Raw genomic sequence first — 19,890 nt, forward strand, 5'->3', positions numbered from 1 at the left:
TGTGTTTGACACTTGGGAGGTTATTTACGAAAGGAAAATCCACTTTGCGCTACAAGTGTACTGCAAGTGCACTTGGAGGTTCAGTCGCTGTAGATCTGAGGGGGACATGCAAGGAAAATAAAAAACAGAATTTTAGCTTGCACATGATTGGATAATAAAATCGGTAGAGCTTCCCCTCATTTTAGATCATCCCCTCAGATCTATAGCGAATGCACTTCCAAGTGCACTTTCAGTGCAAAGTGGATTTGACTTTCGTAAATAACGCCTGTGGTATAGTTATTAAGGGTGTGCAGAACTTTATTGCCAATTACGGTCAGATGACTTTCCCAGGTCCTCTCCCTTTTCTTTGTGCATTAGCAGTTGGTGTTTCTGAATACTGCAAGCAGTAGTACCAACATTATGGCGTCAGCTCTGTGCTGTGCAGTATTTAAGTCGGAGTTCAGTGCTGGATTAAAAGGTATTATAGCAAAAGCAGCATTTGATATTTTAATAATGCATGAGCAAGCAAGGTTTTTAAAAATCTACATGCTGGAGTTGTGTTTTAATCCTTCACTTATCTGCTTTGGGTAAATGAAATGGATGAGAAAAGAAGTTTCTGCCACATACCCTACATATTCTGACAATGGAGACTCTTGCTGGATGACTAGCAGATAAAGGGCATGACTTTTTTTTTTTTTTAACAGCAACCAAACGCACTTTCATTCGCCAATTTAGGAATAGTACTGATTACAAATGCAGCCTGTAGCCACAACAGGTTTAACAATATGCAAATGAACAAAAGTTTGTCAATGTATGTAAATCAGAAAAGAACTTGTGAGATTCCAAACAAGTCCCCGTTATCCTGTTGATTCGTATGAAGTGTTTTGACTGTCAAGTGTCCATTGTGCCTTGAAAAATTTAAATGTCTGCGTAAGATTAAGGTTCATTGCCTCAATATAGACCGACACAAACAACACGGCTGTCAAGGCAAGTCACACTCATGGACCAGAGCACCAATAAAAAAGTCAGTGTGGCTTAGGGCCGATATCGTAACAGAACAACTGGCTTAGAGGAGGTGATCACCATATCAAGAAGTGTTTTGACTTCATTGCTAGTGATTCATTTATCAGTGAATCATTTCTAAAGGTCAGTTTTCAGCAAAATATGTTTTATGAAAAATGAATCTGCGGCATTCAATGGAATCAGCCATTTATTGGGATGCTTCATTATTCTCACGCTCGTCTGTTCATCAGAAACAGCACATGGAAGGGTTAGAAAATCTGTTAGTCACCATTGTTATCTTTCTACCCGAGAGACATTTCCTCTACTTTTTTTATACCAGCGACCACACAAGAGTTATATTGCCTTTGTGGACAAGTAAAAGCAACATGAGAGTAAAGCCTAGTACACACGATCAGAAAATCTGACATCTTTTCAAGTGATTGTACGATAATCTGATTTTTAACTAGTTGCCGACCAGCCGCCGCAGTTCTACGGCAGCAGGTCGGCTCTCCTGCACGAGAGCCCGTAGCTCTACGTCACCTCGCAAAGCGGCCACTAGGGGCGCGTGCGTGCGCCCCCCCGCTCGCTCATGACTCCCGCGCGCGTGCCTGGCGGTCGCGATCACCCACGATCGCTCGTTACAGAGCGAGGACCGGGAGCTGTGTGTGTGTAAACACACAGCTCCCGGTCCTGTCAGGGGAGAAAATGTCTGACCGTCTGTTCATACAATGTATGAACAGCAATCAGTAATTTGCCCTAGTGAGGCCACCCCCCCCTACAGTTAGAACACACTCAGGGAACATACTTAACCGCTTCCCCGCCCAAAAGTGTTAACCCCTTTTCTGCCAGTGGCATTTTTAAAGTAATTAATGCATTTTTTATAGCACTGATCGCTATAAAAATGCCAATGGTCCCAAAAATGTGTCAAAAGTGTCCGCCATAATGTCGCAGTACCGAAAAAAAAAATGCTGATCGCCGCCATTACTAGTAAAAAAAAAAATATTAATAAAAATGCCATAAAACTATCCCCTATTTTGTAAACGCTATAACTTTTGCGCAAACCAATCAATAAACGCTTATTGCGATTTTTTTTTTTACGAAAAATATGTAGAAGAATACGTATCGGCCTAAACTGAGGGAAAAAAATGGGTTTATTTTATATATTTTTGGGGGATATTTATTATAGTAAAAAGTAAAAAATATAGATTTTTTTCAAAATTGTCACTCTATTTTTGTTTATAGCGCAAAAACTAAAAACCGCAGAGGTGTTCAAATACCACCAAAAGAAAGCTCTATTTGTGGGAAAAAAGGATGCCAATTTTGTTTGGGAGCCACTTCGCACGACCGCGCAATTGTCAGTTAAAGCGACACAGTGCCGAATCGCAATAAGTGCTCTGGTCTTTGACCAGCAATATGGGTCCCGGGTTTAAGTGGTTAAGCACACAGCTTTCGAGAGTCAATCATGACAGTTCATGTGAAGATACCAGAAGGGACAAACACGGAAAAATGTTCTCGTACGATACCAAAAACGTACAATTTTCATTCAAAGAATACATTACAATACAACACATTACATCACTTCTGAAGTTGTATTCTGTCACGCAAGAATTTTCGTAACTTTAGTAACCTCTTAATTTTCGATAGGAGACTAGAATGAAAATCCGCCCCCAAAAAAAGGGTCGACCATTCGCTTGATATTTTCATCATGTGTAAGAGGCTTATTTTATCCCTTCCTAACTCTACAATGTAAGGGTTTAATGTTTCTGTTCACCTTAAAGGAAGTCATACTGTTCTGCCTCCAAAGCCTTGATCCCCAGCAAACACTGTGTGGCTCCTTTGGTGTCTAAAAGAAAATTAAGTTATCAAATATGATGAAGGACAACAAGAGTATCCACACATTTTAACTGCCACAAAGCTTTGATATCATGGGGCAGCCACAACTGGGGTTAAAAGCTACCGGTATGTAAAAGCAGAGGATTCTGAGAAAGTTGATTGCGCAACATGCTTGGTATTTACTGCCACATATTATAGTAGACAAAAAGAATGTAAGATGATGAAACTCTCTAAGGAGTGTCAACAAATTAAAACAGCGCTATCAAATAACTGTGCATATTTGACTATATAAAATACATTACTACAACCCATATGTAATGATATACAGTGATAATAAACAAAATATATCCAGTTTAAGAAATAAACACTAAACTGTGACTGTAATAATAAACACCCGTGATTGACTTAAACGTGAAGTGAACGCACTGAAAGTGCAAGAGACAGTCTTTAAAAATAATTTAGAACGTGGCCAAACAAAGCAAAGTTCATGTGTATAAGGATCCTGCGATCTTCAAATTTTTCCAAAAACTTCCACCACACCCGACAGTGCTCAGTGACTCCTCCCCCATCAAATGGACACTCACCGGATAGGTATGCCTCACACTCTCGTGTTTTGGCACAAAAAACCTTATCAGATGTAGTTGTTCCCGTCAATAAAGATGTAATCCAAATATGACATCCAATCAGTTCCACATATATGTCAGAGAGAGACAAAAGAAGTGCAAATAGTGTGATACCATCAAAGGTTTAATAGCACACCAAAATAAAACTTCAAACAGTGCACTCACAAACAAAATCTTGTAAAACAGCAGAATATCACATCAAGAAACTCCTTCAAACGTCAAAATGGTGAGAAGCGGTCACGGCGGACCCCCGATCAGCGAGAAAAAGTGAAACCAATTCTCCTACTCACGGTGCCATGGACTTCTGTCAGATGCAGCTGCACATCCACTTAAATAAAAAACTTCAAACGCACTCTGCATCCAAAAACGCAGCACTCACTAGTAAAATTAGACTGTATGGCAATACCCCGACATGTTTCGTTATAAAAACGTATTCATGGGACCCATGAATAAGTTTTTATAACGAAACATGTCGGGGTATTGCCATACAGTCTAATTTTATAAAAACGTATTCATGGGACCCATGAATAAGTTTTTATAACGAAACATGTCGGGGTATTGCCATACAGTCTAATTTTACTAGTGAGTGCTGCGTTTTTGGATGCAGAGTGCATTTGAAGTTTTTTATTTAAGTGGATGTGCAGCTGCATCTGACAGAAGTCCATGGCACCGTGAGTAGGAGAATTGGTTTCACTTTTTCTCGCTGATCGGGGGTCCGCCGTGACCGCTTCTCACCATTTTGACGTTTGAAGGAGTTTCTTGATGTGATATTCTGCTGTTTTACAAGATTTTGTTTGTGAGTGCACTGTTTGAAGTTTTATTTTGGTGTGCTATTAAACCTTTGATGGTATCACACTATTTGCACTTCTTTTGTCTCTCTCTGACATATATGTGGAACTGATTGGATGTCATATTTGGATTACATCTTTATTGACGGGAACAACTACATCTGATAAGGTTTTTTGTGCCAAAACACGAGAGTGTGAGGCATACCTATCCGGTGAGTGTCCAGTTGATGGGGGAGGAGTCACTGAGCACTGTCGGGTGTGGTGGAAGTTTTTGGAAAAATTTGAAGATCGCAGGATCCTTATACACATGAACTTTGCTTTGTTTGGCCACGTTCTAAATTATTTTTAAAGACTGTCTCTTGCACTTTCAGTGCGTTCACTTCACGTTTAAGTCAATCACGGGTGTTTATTATTACAGTCACAGTTTAGTGTTTATTTCTTAAACTGGATATATTTTGTTTATTATCACTGTATATCATTACATATGGGTTGTAGTAATGTATTTTATATAGTCAAATATGCACAGTTATTTGATAGCGCTGTTTTAATTTGTTGACACTCCTTAGAGAGTTTCATCATCTTACATTCTTTTTGTTCACTTATTATCTTCTAAACAGCAGCTAGGCATCATCCACTCCTCCATAGGCGCAACGGTGGGCGACTTTTTAGGGCGCATTCTATAGATCACCCATTGTTACTATCACATATTATAGTAGAGAGGATTTATCTAGCGCTTTACAACATAAGGGCAGACATTGCAATTACAATACAACCTAATATAGTAGGAATCAGAAGGCCGTGCTTGTTAGAACTCGCTATATATTTATTACACACACACACACTCTACGTACAGCATAAATGAGTACACCCCAACAGATTTGTCAGAAAACCTTTACTTTCCTTTCAGAATCAACATTTTCTATGTGACACTATACTACAAATTACTCCCACAAATGCGGGCCATTGATTGCAACCAAGATTTGTTAATTTGCACGCACAAATAAAGTTTTTTTCCTAATTAATTTAAGAACATGTTGCAAAAATAGTACACCCCAATGAACATCTTAAGCCTCGTTCGTACACACGATCGGATTTTCCGGCAACAAATGTGTGATGGCAGGGTTTTGTTGGAAAATACGCCGTTTGTATGCTTCCATCGGAAAATTGTCGGATTTTCCGACAACAAATGTTTTATAGCATGCTTTAACCACTTCCATACCGGGCTGTTATACACACATCCATACCAGGCCTATTCTGGCACTTCTCTCCTACATGTACAAATCATCATTCTTTTGCTAGAAAATTACGCAGAACCCCCAAACATTATATATGTTTTTTTTAGCAGACACCCTAGGGAATACAACGCCGGTCATTGCAACGTTTTATCTTGCACGGTATTTGCGCAATAATTTTTCAAACGCTTTTTTTTGGAAAAAAATTGTTTCATGAATTAAAAAAATAACAGTAAAGTTAGCCCAATTTTTTTGTAAAATATGAAAGATTATGTTACACCGAGTAAATAGATACCTAACATGTCATGCTTTAAAATTGCGCACACTCATGGAATGGCGCCAAACTTCGGTACTTAAAAATCTCCATAGGCAACGCTTTGAAATTTTTTACAGGTTACCAGTTTAGATTTACAGAGAAGATCTAGTGCTAGAATTGTTGCTGCCACTCTAACGTACGCGGCGATACCTCACATATGTGGTTTAAACAGCGTTTACATATGTCGGCGGGACTTGTGTGTGCGTTCGCTTCTGCGCGCAAAATACCGGGGACAGGGGCGTTTTAATTTTTTTTTTTTTATTATTTATTTATTTTCTTTACATATTTTTTTTATTTTTTTATCACTTTTATTCCTATTACAAGGAATGTAAACATCCCTTGTAATAGGAAATGTGTGCGACAGGTCCTCTTTATGGAGAGATGCGGGATCAATAAGACCCTGCATCTCTCCTCCAGGCTGGAAAGCATGAGATTGGTGAAAAAAATGTCACCGATCTCTCGTTCTTATGTTGCACAGAATCGCCGGCAGTTTAGAAGGATATCTGAATGATGCCTCTAGCTGCAGGCATCATTCAGATATCCCCCCACAAAGCCCAGGACGTCATATGACGTCCACCCAGGATGGGAGATCCCATCTGTGGACGTCATATTACAATGGGCCAGTATTGAAGTAGTTAAAACTGTCTGACAACAAATGTGTCTTGTCGGATTATCCGATCGTGTGTACACAAGTCCGTCGGAAAAAAATCAAAAGTACAAACACGCATGCTCCGAACCAATGGTAACCATAGCACATTAGCAGAAGTTGCCCAAAGGGTGGTGCTAAAAAAAAAAAAAAAACACGTAGTTTAATGTATGTTGGCTGAAAAAGTTCTGCTGTCTGTATGCATACCAAGTTGCATACCAAGTTCACAGCCAACACCCTTCGCACAAAATTCCAAGGATTTGTCTGATGGAAATCTGATCGTGTGTACCAGGCTTTAGGAGCAAAGCAAAATTTTAGACAACAAAATCCTAATTACCAAGAATTCAACTACAGGCGAGTCTAATTATTCATTAAACAGGTGTTCAGCAAACAGATTTTTTTTTTTATGTCACAATGTACAGTATAAGATTTCCTATCATCTGTGCCCAGTCTTGCCACACAGAGTTAATCCAGCTCTGAGCAATCCTCTTTTATTGTTCAGTGAAATAAAACGGACTTACAGAGAAAAACCTTTGTCCGTTCCGCCGCCTTGCTGTGAGTGACAGGTTATTTACATATCTCATGCACTAGCCTGGAGACAGGCATTATTTTTTAATTCCCACTCCCACTTCTTTTCTGAAGTCATTTGGTTACTTTTCTGGATTTTGACTGGATGTTAGTGATCATAGCAGAATTTAGTGTAAGGAATACATAGGAGAAAATGCATGTTGACAAGGGGAGTGTAGAGGAGGGCGGGGAGTCTACTGACATCACAACTCCACCCACAGAGCTCCACCCACAGAATCTGCAGTTTTCCAGTTCTTATAACAGACAGAGGGGAGACAGGTAAGGATACATGCAGGAGGCATCTATATCCTTATAGATCAGCACTATGGCAGTAGTTTAGAAAGGATGAGAGTGGGTTTACATCCACTTTAAAGAAAATCCCTTCCCATTTCATGCTGTCAGCAAAGGCAGCACATGGAAGAGAAATGTCACAAGGCCTGAGAAAGAAAATAATTTCTTTACACGAGAAAGGTGAAGGCTACAGGAAGATCAGCAAAGCTTTACTGATCAGTCAGAATACTGTAGCAAAAGTGATAAAAAATTTTTTTTTTTTTTAAAAAGATGGAACTGCAACCATCTCACGGAGATGTCCAGGCCATCCATGGAAGGTAATCCTCGAAAGGAGCATCTTCTGATGACAAGGGTTGAAGAAAATAGCCATGCAAGTTCACTGCAGTAAGCTAAAGAAGTAGAAAGCCAAACTGAGTTGATTCTTTCCCGTGACACAATACGGCGTACACAGCAGAGGAATGGCATGCATGAGTGCCATTCACAAAAGGAAGCCTCTCCTAGAGTCCATGCACAAAAAAGCCGGCTAGAATTTGCCAGGGCCCATGCTGAAAAAGAAAACTACTGGGACTTTACGCAGGAGTGATGAGACCAATATAAATGTTTTTGGCCAAAAAAATGGGTAGTGGCGCTGCCTTATAGTATGAGAATTAATACACTAGTCCATCAAAAACACAGGCGCCACTAGGTTAGAACTGGAAACATTTTAATGAGATACAGGTGGATTATCCACTTACATGGAGGTTAAGGAAGTAAGGCACAAGTCCATCCACACTGGCTTGGCGTTTACTGCAGAGCGGCGCTCTGAACAGCTGATTTTTCTGCCTGTGGGGGAGAAATCCTAGCCAGCAGGATCTCTGAGACCACGGCGATGAAACCAAGGCTTAGATTAGGCCGATGGTAAGGGCTGGAACACAGCACCGGAGCGTGATTACATCACTGGTGGGTTGCAAAGGCGTTTCAGAGCATTCACACTGGTAGATGGAACTCAGGGCGTGCTCCTTTGTCTCATATATGCCTCAGAACCCTGCCATCTAGTGGAAAGGATGCGACATACTTTCCAACATAAAAAACCCAGAGGTAAAATAATATAGATATCAACAGACTGTTAAAGTGCTTGTAAACCCTTTACAACCACTTGTACTTACTGGTAAGCCTAGATTAAGGCTTACCTGTAGGTGTTCGAAATATCTCCTAAACCTCCATGGTTTAGGAAATAATCACAATAATGATGGGCGGATGCACCATAGACAATGGCACACTTTAGAAATGGTGATCGTGCCATTCCTAAAGGAGGCCGTGCTGTGACTGCTGGCTCCCGTGTGCATGTGATGTCATTGTGGCTCCGGCCAATCACAGTGCCGGAGCCGCAATACCCAGAAGTAACTCCTGGGAGAGATGCCGGCCGCCCGAGCGGTGTATGAGGGTGGCTGTCGGGGCTTCGATCTGAGGTGAGTATTTTACACCCACTTTAGCCACTTAAGGACCGAGCCTCTTTCTGAGATTTGTTTACAAGTAAAAAAAAAATTTTTTGCTAGAAAATTACTTAGAATCACCAAACATAATAATTTTTTTCCTAACACCCTAGAGAATAAAATGGCAGCCGTTGTATTACTTTTTGTCACACCGAATTTACGCAGCAGTCTTACAAGCACACTTTTTGTATGGTTTGAACACCGTTTTCATATGCGGGCGCTGCTCACGTATGCGTTCGCTTCTGCAAGCAAGCTCAGCGGGACGGGGCGCATTTAAAAAAAAATCCTATTTATTTTACCTTTTATTTTTTACACTGTTCTTTTAAAAAAAATTGTGTCACTTTTATTCCTATTACAAGGAATGTATATATTCCTTGTAATAGAAAAAAAAAAAGCATGACAGGACCTCTTAAATATGAGATCTGGGGTCAAAAAGGGGGTCATATTTACACTGAAGTGCAATAAAAAAGTAAAAAAAAAAATTGTCATTCGAAAAAATGAAAAAAATAAATAAAAAAATAATTGGCCTTTAATGGCCAATTGACGTTTTGACGGCACTTTCGCCCTGCAATGGTATGGAGATGGGTGGGGGGCCATCTTCCCCTCACTCGTCTCCAAACCAAGCACAGAGGAGGATCCGATCGCCTCCGCCGCTGCCGACGCCTCTGGTAATTGACGGAGGGCACCAAAGAGCAGTGGGAGGGTGGCCCTCTCCCGCCACCAATAAAAGTGATCTCCGCAGCAGAGACCACTTTTATCTGAAAGAGGACCGCTCACAGAAGAAGAGGATATTTGGGTTATGGCAGCTACCTGCTGCCATAAGCCAGATATACCTCTTAAAAGTGCCGATGTATATCGGCGTGAGCTGGTCCGTAAGTGGTTAATCGCCTATGGTTCAACAGAACTAACATGACATTACATATCAACTTCAGTTCTTGAGGTAATTCCATGTAAGAATAGACAATAAAAAAAAATATATAAAAATAACATTTGAGCATAAAATCAATCTAAATAACACTATTGAATTAATTTCATTGGATTAAATGGATTATTACGAAATTAATAGTATGCGTCGGTGTCGGTAGGGGGGGGGGGGAGGAAAATAAAATGTATAATGGGAAGATACATGAAATTATGACTACTATGTATGCATGTAAATAAATTGTAAATGTAATTAAAAGAATATGGGAGTAAAAGGAGGAAGGGTTTATTTTTTGTTGCCGTTGTAAAAGGGGGAAGTTTTTTTGTAGGGATGAAAAAAGGCTCAAATCTCGCCCCGTCAATTTGACACCCTAGATATGCCCCATACCATTACAGGGTATGTTTCAACATAAAAAAACGCTATGCAAGACCTGTAGTTTTGTACAACATGGCAAGAAACAATTTACCACCGAGGGCAAAACCTACAATATTAGTGAATTTTATAACTCTTCATCTGATTATGTGGTGTATTTCCTCAGCTACCCCAGTCATCAACTTTATGTAGAGATTTGGAGAGCACTGGAGAAAGGTTGAGGAAGGCAAAGATAAAAACACAGCGTTCCTCGCCACTTCTCTCAATATCATAAGAAATCTACTGAAGGCCTAAAAGTATGGATCATGGAAAAGATGCCCAAGAACCTATTGGATTTATTCTCTCGATACTCTTTCGCCAGGGGGACTCAACGAGGAACTAGAGGTGTCATGATGGTTTTCATGCAAAATCCCCCCCCCTTTTCATCCCTACAAACCCCCCCCCCCCATTCAACGGCTAAAAAAAATACCCTCCCCCTCTCTCCACTTACTCCCAATAGCCCCTTTAAAAGGTGCAATTACCTCTCTACGTTACCCCTTAACAAAAACCATTACATTAGATACCACTATTAGTGCATATAAATTCTATTATCACATACATTTATGATAAAAAATCATTGCTTTGTAAAAGGTATCTAGGTACTACTGGCCTCTGAGTGATATACACACAGAGTGTAAACATAGTCTTTTAATTCATTTACATGCATAGTAGTCATAATTTCAAGTATCTTCCCATATACATCCCCCCCCCCCCCATCATCGCCGTGGTCCCAGAGATCCTGCTGGCTAGTATTTCTCCCCCACAGGCAGAAAATTCAGCTGTTCAGAACGCCGCTCTGCAGTGAACGCCACGCCAGTCTGGATGGACTTGTGCCTTACTTCCTTAAAGCGGAGGTTCACCCTAATAACATGTATATCATGACCAACTTCCTTATACTTATACTTGTAACAAGGGATGTCCTGATACCGATACTAGTATCCGTATCGGCACCGATACCGAGCATTTCCCCGAGTACTTGTACTCCGGGGAAATGCTCCTATGCCTCACCCGATACCTGGGCGGGCAGGCAGGGGAGTTGCAAATCTTCTCCCCCCGTGCTGTCTTTTACCCCTGCTGTCTTCTCCCCCGTGCTGTCTTTTACCCCTGCTGTCTTCTCCCCCCCGTCCGTGCAGTCTTCTCCCCCCCCGTCCGTCCGTGCAGTCTCCCCCCCCGTCCGTGCAGTCTTCCCCCCCCCCGTCCGTGCAGTCTCCTCCCCCCCGTCCGTGCAGTCTCCTCCCCCCCCGTCCGTGCAGTCTCCTCCCCCTGTCCGTGCAGTCTCCTCCCCCCCATCCGTGCAGTCTCCTCCCCCCCCCATCCGTGCAGTCTCCTCCCCCCCCATCCGTGCAGTCTCCCCCCCCCCCATCCGTGCAGTCTCCTCCCCCCCTGTCTTAAAGGGGAGATGTCAGAGGTCTGTTAAGACCCCTGATATCTCTCCAAAGACCCCCAACAGGGGCCTTATCCCCCGGTGGATAAGGCCCCGACCCCGTATTGCGTAGGTGCACACGAGTTACGGGGTTTCCAAAAAAGCCGAACATGCAGAGATGTGAGTCAGCTCTATACGGCGCCTGCGCTCTCCATGTTCGGCTTCTTTCGGAAACCCCGTAACTTGTGCGCGCCTACACAATACGGGGGGCGGGGCCTTATCCGCCGGGGGGAACAGACGTCAATCATCTGGGCGAACTCCCAGATGACACTCCCCCTAGGCATAGAAACGTCTACTCCTGCGGCGAGAAGTAGATGGAAAAGATAGATTACAAGGTACGTACAGCATAAAAAAACAAAACAAATTGAGGACTGTACTTGTTACAAGTATAAGGAAGTTGGTCAGATATACATGTTATTAGGGAGAACTTCCGCTTTAACCTCCATGTAAGTGGATCATCCACCTGTATCTCATTAAAATGTTTTCAGTTCTAACCTAGAGGCGCCTGTGTTTCTCTTCTCATGAATGCTTTTTGAACTGATAGCTTCAAAACTGTATGGCGTTGCAAAGGTGAGGAGTATAAAGAAGAATGCATGGTGCCTACAGTGAAACATGGTGGTGGCAGTGTTCTTCAGCGGGGCTCAATGAGTGCAGCTGGTGTCGGGGGGCTGCATTTCATTAATGGTATCATGAATTCACAGATGTACTGCTCTATATTGAAAGAGAAGATGCTACCATCACTCTGTGCCCTTGGTCGTTGTGCACTTTTCCAACATGACAATGATCCAACACGGTTGCATTTCTCAAGAACAGGGTAAAAGTGATTCAGTGACCAAGTATGTCTCCTGATCTGAAACCAATTGAACATATATGGGGATTCTGAAGAGACAAGCATCACTCTCCATCCAGCATCCAGACTTTAAAAGAGGTCGTTCTTGAATAATGGAAAAAGATAGATGTTGCAATATGTCGCCAACTTGTTCATTCAATGCCTAGAAGACTTGGTCCTGTCCTTACAAATCATGGAGGTCATACAAAATACTAGATGTAATCGTTTTTTTTTTTTTTTTTTTTTTTTTTAGTGGGGTGTATTAATTTTTGCATCAACTAATTTGAGTAAGACTGAAGATTTTGAGATCCAAGTTTCATTAACAACCTTACTTTCATGTAATGAGCTAAACAAATGTTCTATAAAACGAAATTTGGTCAAAATTTTTAAAACAGTTTTTGTGTTCATTGAGACGATGATTAAAATCGTACTTTTCAAAAGGGGTGTACTCATTAATGGTGAGCACTGTGTGTGTGCATAATATATATATATATATATATATATATATATATATATATATATATATATATATATATATATATATATATATATATATTATATTATATTATATATTAGAGCTGCACGATTCTGGAGAAAATCAGAATCACAATTTTTTTGCTTAGAAGATAGATCACGATTCTCGCGGCGCAACATCGTCTTTTACATTAAAACCCAAAAAATTGGGCTAACTTTACTGTTTAGTTTTTTTTTTAATTCATTGAAGTTTTTCCCCAAAAAAATATTTGAAAGACCACTGGGCAAATGCAGTGTGACATAAAATATTGCAGCAATTGCTATTTTATTCCCTAGGGTCTCTGCTAAAATATATATAATGTTTGGGGGTTCCAAGTAATTATCTAGCAACAAATATTGGTTTCAACCTAAGAAAGGCCCCTTTCACACGGGGCGGATCAGTAATGATCTGCCTCCGTATGCTCCGTTTGCTCAGCGGGGATCGCTCTGTTGATCTCCGCTGAGCTGGCGGATGACAGGGCGGTCCCCACACACTGTGCAGGGACCGCCCTGTCTTTTCTCCGCTCTCCCCTCCGTGTTCATCCGATCCGATGACGGAAGGAAAAATACGGTTTTCTTCCGTCTGCAAAATCGGATCTTTGCGGCCGAGATCGGGTGTCAGCGGATGTTCATCCGCTGACACCCGCAGTCTCATAGGGACCAATGTATGTCCCTTTTTCATCCGCAAACGGATGGATGAAAAAGCGGACATACGGTCCGCAGGTGTGAAAGGAGTCAAACAAGGGTCAGAAAAAGATTTGGAGTGAGCAGATAAAGTCTCTCCACTTGTTATATGAAAGCATCGGCAAACTCTGCATTGGAGATCGTCAGAGGGGTTGAATCGAGATCACGATTTTTTTAACGTGCAGCTCTAATTAAAGTATATATATTTTATTACACACACACACACACACACACACACTATATATCAACACCTGTGCAAGGTTTATCCAACAGCAGCTGAATCGCACACTACTTGCTGTGTAGAATTATCCATTTCTTTATATAAAACGTTTCTTTAAAGAGGAAGTAAACCCTGATGGGTTTTACTTCCTCTTTAGCCCGCTGCAAAGCCTTCAAATAAAAAGCATAAATGGGCTAGTATGCATCGCATACTAGCCCATTATGTGCCACTTACCTGCAAAATAATCCAGGGATGTCCCCTGTGTAGGCAGCGTCCATCTTCTGTCCCCTCTTCCTTCCGGGCTGCGGACTCCGGCTCTGTGATTCACCGGAGCCACGTGATGTCACTCCTGCGCACAAGAGCCGCCATTTACAGCACAGGCTGGGGAAGAAATGGCACTTAGGTTTGTTTCTTCCCCGCGCATGCGCCGTTGGGATTTTCGGCGGACTACAAGTGAAATATCTCCTAAACGGCACATGTTTAGAAAATATTTCCACTACTTATAGGTAAGCCTTTTTCTAGGCTTACCTATTGGTAGAAGTAGTCAAAAAGGGTTTACAACTACTTCAAATCAGTACTTTAGTCCATATATCTTACATTCAAAAAGTGTCCCAGGTAATCATAACAACTTGAATGAATCAGTGCTTCATATCTCCATGATCCACATCCCATTCCACCTCCACACTTGCGAGAACTCACCAGACTATTATGACCTCTTTTTATAAAGAAGGTCAACAGCGCCTTCCCCCAAGGGGTTAAATCCTACAGTCCTTCGCATATCATCTCATATACAGCAAATTCATTGGAAAGCAAAGAAAGCCGCCATAGCAAAAACACATCTTTTTTTGTTTTTAAAACCGTATAAAATCCACTCGCATTAAAGAACGCTATTCTCACAACAAGGTACAAACTCTTGTTTGAGATGCCGGTGTAGTGTCACAGTTTGCTGCCTATCGTAGAATGCTGTGGAAGTCACGTGGCGGCCAACTGCGCATGCGCGATGCGTTCCAAACGGAACGCAAGTGCGATGCGTTCCAATGTATTTTCTACAGTACACACCAGCGAACCCGGCATTCAGGGCGACGTGGATTTAGAGGAAAGTGGCCAGTCGGACGGCTCGCTCCGCTCGCTCGGCCTCCTGGCTCTTTTTTAAACATCCTCCAATCCACGGGGATGTTAAGGAAAGAGCCTGGATGCCGACCGAGGTTTCACTGGTGTGCACTGTCGTGAATCCATTGGAACGCATCGCATTTGCGTTTGGAACGCATCGCGCATGCGCAGTTCACCGCCACTTGACTTCCGGAGCATTCTAGGATTGGCAGCAAACTGTGACAATACACTGGCTCCTCCACTCACTAAGTACAAGCACAAGCTTCCTTGCGGTATGATGTCAGCATCTGTAGCGCATTCCTGAAGCATTTGTTCAATAGATGTCCAATTAACTCCATCATTGCTTTTTAACTATCTTTATGTAAATCAGTATATGCGAGTCCCTATATACTTTATTACCATCATACCCTTCTCTCTTAATACATGCAATGCAAATGCACACCACCTGGGTCTATATTCATTTAGGGCAGGGGTGGGCAATTATTTTTTCGATGGGGCCACATGAGAAACTAAAAATATTTTGGAGGGCCGGGCCAAAAGGCTAAACTCAATACTGCATAAAATCAATTGTATTTATTTATAAAAAGCAGTAAATATCATTGTTGGACAACTGGTACGAGTACTTGTTATAGTTAAACAATGAAAAAGTGAGGTTGCCTTACAAGAATTTTTTTTTAATTTATTAAACAAAATTTCCCAAAACAATGAACATTTTTCACTATTTGTGACTCATATTAGTGAAAATTTCCAGAGAGGATCAGAGACTGCGGACATGATACCAGAGAGGATCAGAGACTGCGGACATGATACTAGAGAGGATCAGAGACTGCAGACATGATACTAGAGAGGATCAGAGCCTGCGCACATGATACCAGAGAGGATCAGAGACTGCAGACATGATACTAGAGAGGATCAGAGACTGCGCACATGATACCAGAGAGGATCAGAGACTGCAGACATGATACTAGAGAGGATCAGAGACTGCAGACATTGTCCCCATAAAGTCCTGCCAAACGACAATGTATGCCGTGTCATAAATTATGGTTTATGTATGTCTTATTGTCTTAGTGATTGATTCACATCACAACTTCATTGATAGCTTTTTGTATGATTTTTAGTTTTGCTCATTACTGCCACACACGTGCAATGCATGGCTGCATGTGTGTGGCAGTGATGAGCAAAAGCAAAAATCATACAAAAAATAAGGGTATCAATTTCAAATCAATGAAGTTGTGATGTTAATCAATCACTAAGACATACATAAACCAGTGTGCCATCAATTGCTGCCAGTGTGCCATCAATTGCTGCCAGTGTGCCGCCAGTGTGCCATCAATTGCTGCCAGTGTGCCATCAATTGCTGCCAGTGTGCCACCAGTTTGCCATCAATTGCTGCCAGTGTGCCATCAATTGGTGCCAGTGTGCCATCAATTGCTGCCAGTGTGCCACCAGTGTGCCATCAATTGCTGTCAGTGTGCCATCAATTGCTTCCAGCATCCCCACAAGCAAGTACCTGATGATGATGATGATGATGATGAAATCTCTGTCCTATTAGTGTTTTGCTGCCTGCAGTCCTCGGCCGTCTCGGGTCTCCTACAGCAGCCTGTGCAGTGTGCACAGTGTGAGGTGAGGAGTCGGGACCGGGTCATTACTTGGCGGGAATTGGGGGACTTTTTTGAATTCGGGGATGTGACGGTATCGGTATGATATCCCCGTCAACGTTCCCTTCTTCCCATAACGAAAATCACCCCAATAGTCCACGAGGAGGGATATCCCTGGAATCGCCCAGAAAGCCACACATGCCAAGCTTACTGCTGGAACCAAGACACTTTATTGACACAAAAACTCAGCTTATATGTGGTTACAGCCTGTTAGGAACGCCCCCCTCACACAGTGGGGTTTCCCATACAGATTATAGGAGACAAGTCGGAGCCGACCATGCAGACACGTTTCTTTAGATAAAGACATCAGGGGAGTTAATTAATACACTGAAGCAATCAGAATAATTAACATACTACTTCTCTAATCATTTAGCCTGATGATACAATACACATCTTTTAAGGGTAAACACAGATCTTCTTTACACAACACAATAGATCAATTAACCTTTAGAATAGTGAGGGGACATTAGCACGTCAATAACCGGTCAGAGGAATGAATCACACATGAAATTCCTTTCTACCTCTACCCATGGCTAGCAGGGAGCAGTATACTGAGACATATAGGCAAATGTATCACAATGGCCCCCCTTTTGCTCCCTGCTCCGGCAAATCCGGTTGGACCTTCCCTGGTCCAGTAGGGTTGACGGGTTCAGAGCTTTTAGTCCGAGGTTAACTCCGTTTGGCATGACTGACCTCCCTTGGCAACTGCTTCAGACTCAGGTATGTCACCGGGTCGTCAGATCACACGCCGGTCAGTCCCCAAGTCTTTGTGCGATCTGCAAAGTCACCAGAAGTCAGTGTGAAGACAGCGAATGGGTCTGTGCGCCGCCGTCTAGGTGTCCCGCTATGGGAGGGGGCAGGTTATGGCTCTGAAGTGACAATCACAGGAGATTCATAAAAAGAAAAAGTTATATTTGTTGAAATGCTGTAGCACTGGTGCTCAGAGTCCGGGGGGGGGGGGGAGGGGACTCAGAGCCCCATAAGGTCAGCCACCCCCTGCTCCCTCCGCAGCCGCCGGTTCTCCTCTTGGAGCTTCTCCAGCTCCATCTCCAGTTCATGGAGCCTGGGGGGGTCAGCCTGCTGTGACCTCAGGTGGTTGTTCTCCTCCTCCATGCGGCTTATGCACTCCTCCAGCTCTATGTACTCACGGATCAGATCCTGCTTGCTCATGTCCTGCAGGCTCTCCACGTGGTCCTTCATCATCAGGAACTGGGTGGTGGTGTAAGGGGCCACCGGTGGGCCCTTGGCGAACATCTCGGCCCGCATCTGGGACGCCCGCTGCGACTCCCTCTCCTCCAGTCGCTTCTTCTCCTCCCAGGTCAGCTTGTTATACGGCTTCCAGGACCTCTTCTTCTTGAAGGGTGGCCGGCGGTGCCTCTTTCTGCCCAGCTCCCTCCAGGGCCCCTCCGGCTCAGGGCTGGAGCCCATGACCAGCTGACAATGGTGTTCCCTGTTGTCCGTAATAGCAGATTGTACCATGAGGGCTTCGTAAGGGGTGCCCAATGGTTCTTCCCGACCCCGCTCCTGGGGATCCCAAGCCGAGTCTACACAATGGGCTGCTGCTGGTGGGCGGTACCCAGGTTGAGACCAATTTGACCTGGTGTTGTCATTCATGGGGCAATTCTGCTTGAAGTGACCCAGCTGTTTGCACCGGAAGCAGCGTTGTTCGTTGCCCTCCTGGCGTGGATAGCGAGGGCTAGATGTCACCGGTCTGTTAGGAGGTTGGTATCTAGCGGCTGGTGGGTGTGAGGGCACCGTTTGTGGTGGAGGTTGTTCCTGTGGTGTGATCTGGTTCGTCTTGCGAGTATCCGCATATTCATCCGCCAACTTAGCGGCCTCTGGTAGAGTCATGGGCCTGCGATCTCTCACCCAATCTTTGACATCCGTCTGGATGTGATTGTAAAATTGCTCCAGGAGCATTAGTTGCAAAATGTCCTCTGCGGTGGTGGCCTGGCTGCTGTTAGCCCAGTTAGAGGCCGACCGGGACAGCTGGCATGCCCATTCTGCGTAAGAGTCTTTCGTGGTTTTGCGTGAGTCCCTGAACTTCTGTCGGTGGGACTCTGGGGTTACTGCATAACGAGCCAGGAGCACTTCTTTAACCCGGGCGTAGCTATGGATATCCTGATCTGGCACGGTCCGGAAAGCATCAGAAGCTTTGCCTGACAGTTTGCCTGACAATATTGCGACCCACTCTCTTCTAGCTATTCGGTGCAGGTTACATTGTCGCTCAAAATCCGCCAGGAAGTTATCAATCTCACAGTCCTTTTCATCAAAAGCTTTAAAAGCGCTAAACGGAATCTTCCTTGCGTCTGCTGTGCTGTACTCACTGTTTGGAGAAGGTGCGGCTGCTTGTTGGACTGCTGCCAGTTTTAACTGTAGTTCTGCGTTTACTAACAGGTCCATCACTTTCAGCACCACATCCGGCGTTGGGTTCGGGCCGAACCACGCTAGATTCTCTCTCATTAGCTTGTTGGCTGGCGATTCCTCCTCCTGAATCACTGGTGTCTCCATCTCTTGTACTGCTGGCGTTGCTGCAATCCCGTCCTCCTGGTCTAGCTCCATTGATTCTGCTATGATGACCCGCTTGGTTTTGTTGCTAGCAATCCTTCCACGAACTTCCAGTAGTTCTTCCAGTGTCTGCTTGGAATCCGGGTGTAAAGGAGAGTAGAAGGGAAAATCCCGCTGCTGCCAACCAATTTGTGACGGTATCGGTATGATATCCCCGTCAACGTTCCCTTCTTCCCATAACGAAAATCACCCCAATAGTCCACGAGGAGGGATATCCCTGGAATCGCCCAGAAAGCCACACATGCCAAGCTTACTGCTGGAACCAAGACACTTTATTGACACAAAAACTCAGCTTATATGTGGTTACAGCCTGTTAGGAACGCCCCCCTCACACAGTGGGGTTTCCCATACAGATTATAGGAGACAAGTCGGAGCCGACCATGCAGACACGTTTCTTTAGATAAAGACATCAGGGGAGTTAATTAATACACTGAAGCAATCAGAATAATTAACATACTACTTCTCTAATCATTTAGCCTGATGATACAATACACATCTTTTAAGGGTAAACACAGATCTTCTTTACACAACACAATAGAACAATTAACCTTTAGAATAGTGAGGGGACATTAGCACGTCAATAACCGGTCAGAGGAATGAATCACACATGAAATTCCTTTCTACCTCTACCCATGGCTAGCAGGGAGCAGTATACTGAGACATATAGGCAAATGTATCACAGGGGACACTCACTCCACGTGGTGACGGGCGGCTGGGAATGCCGTCAGCGGGGGGCGGGAAAGGAAGCGTGGCCAGCTCCAATGGCTTCTTCGGCTGAATCAGCGGGGGGCGGGAAAGGAGGC

At 43.4% G+C, this 19,890-nt stretch overlaps 1 protein-coding gene across 3 annotated transcripts in view; it reads right to left on the minus strand.

The window, feature by feature from the left end:
- Positions 1 to 19,890, minus strand: part of FNDC3A (fibronectin type III domain containing 3A) — a 310,643-nt gene that overhangs the window by 168,410 nt on the left and 122,343 nt on the right. Inside the window, exon 1 of one of the 3 annotated variants that reach the window (XM_040340292.1) lies at positions 2,753 to 2,820. The exons of the other annotated variants lie outside the window; for them this stretch is intronic. Within the exon in view, the coding sequence (XP_040196226.1) occupies positions 2,753 to 2,767 (15 nt within the window). The 5' untranslated portion in view covers positions 2,768 to 2,820. Of the gene's footprint in view, positions 1 to 2,752; positions 2,821 to 19,890 lie in introns of those variants that run through there. 3 annotated transcript variants of the gene reach the window in all.

The sequence above is a fragment of the Rana temporaria genome, chromosome 2 (genome assembly GCF_905171775.1).
Source record: "Rana temporaria chromosome 2, aRanTem1.1, whole genome shotgun sequence".
NCBI lineage: Eukaryota > Metazoa > Chordata > Amphibia > Anura > Ranidae > Rana > Rana temporaria.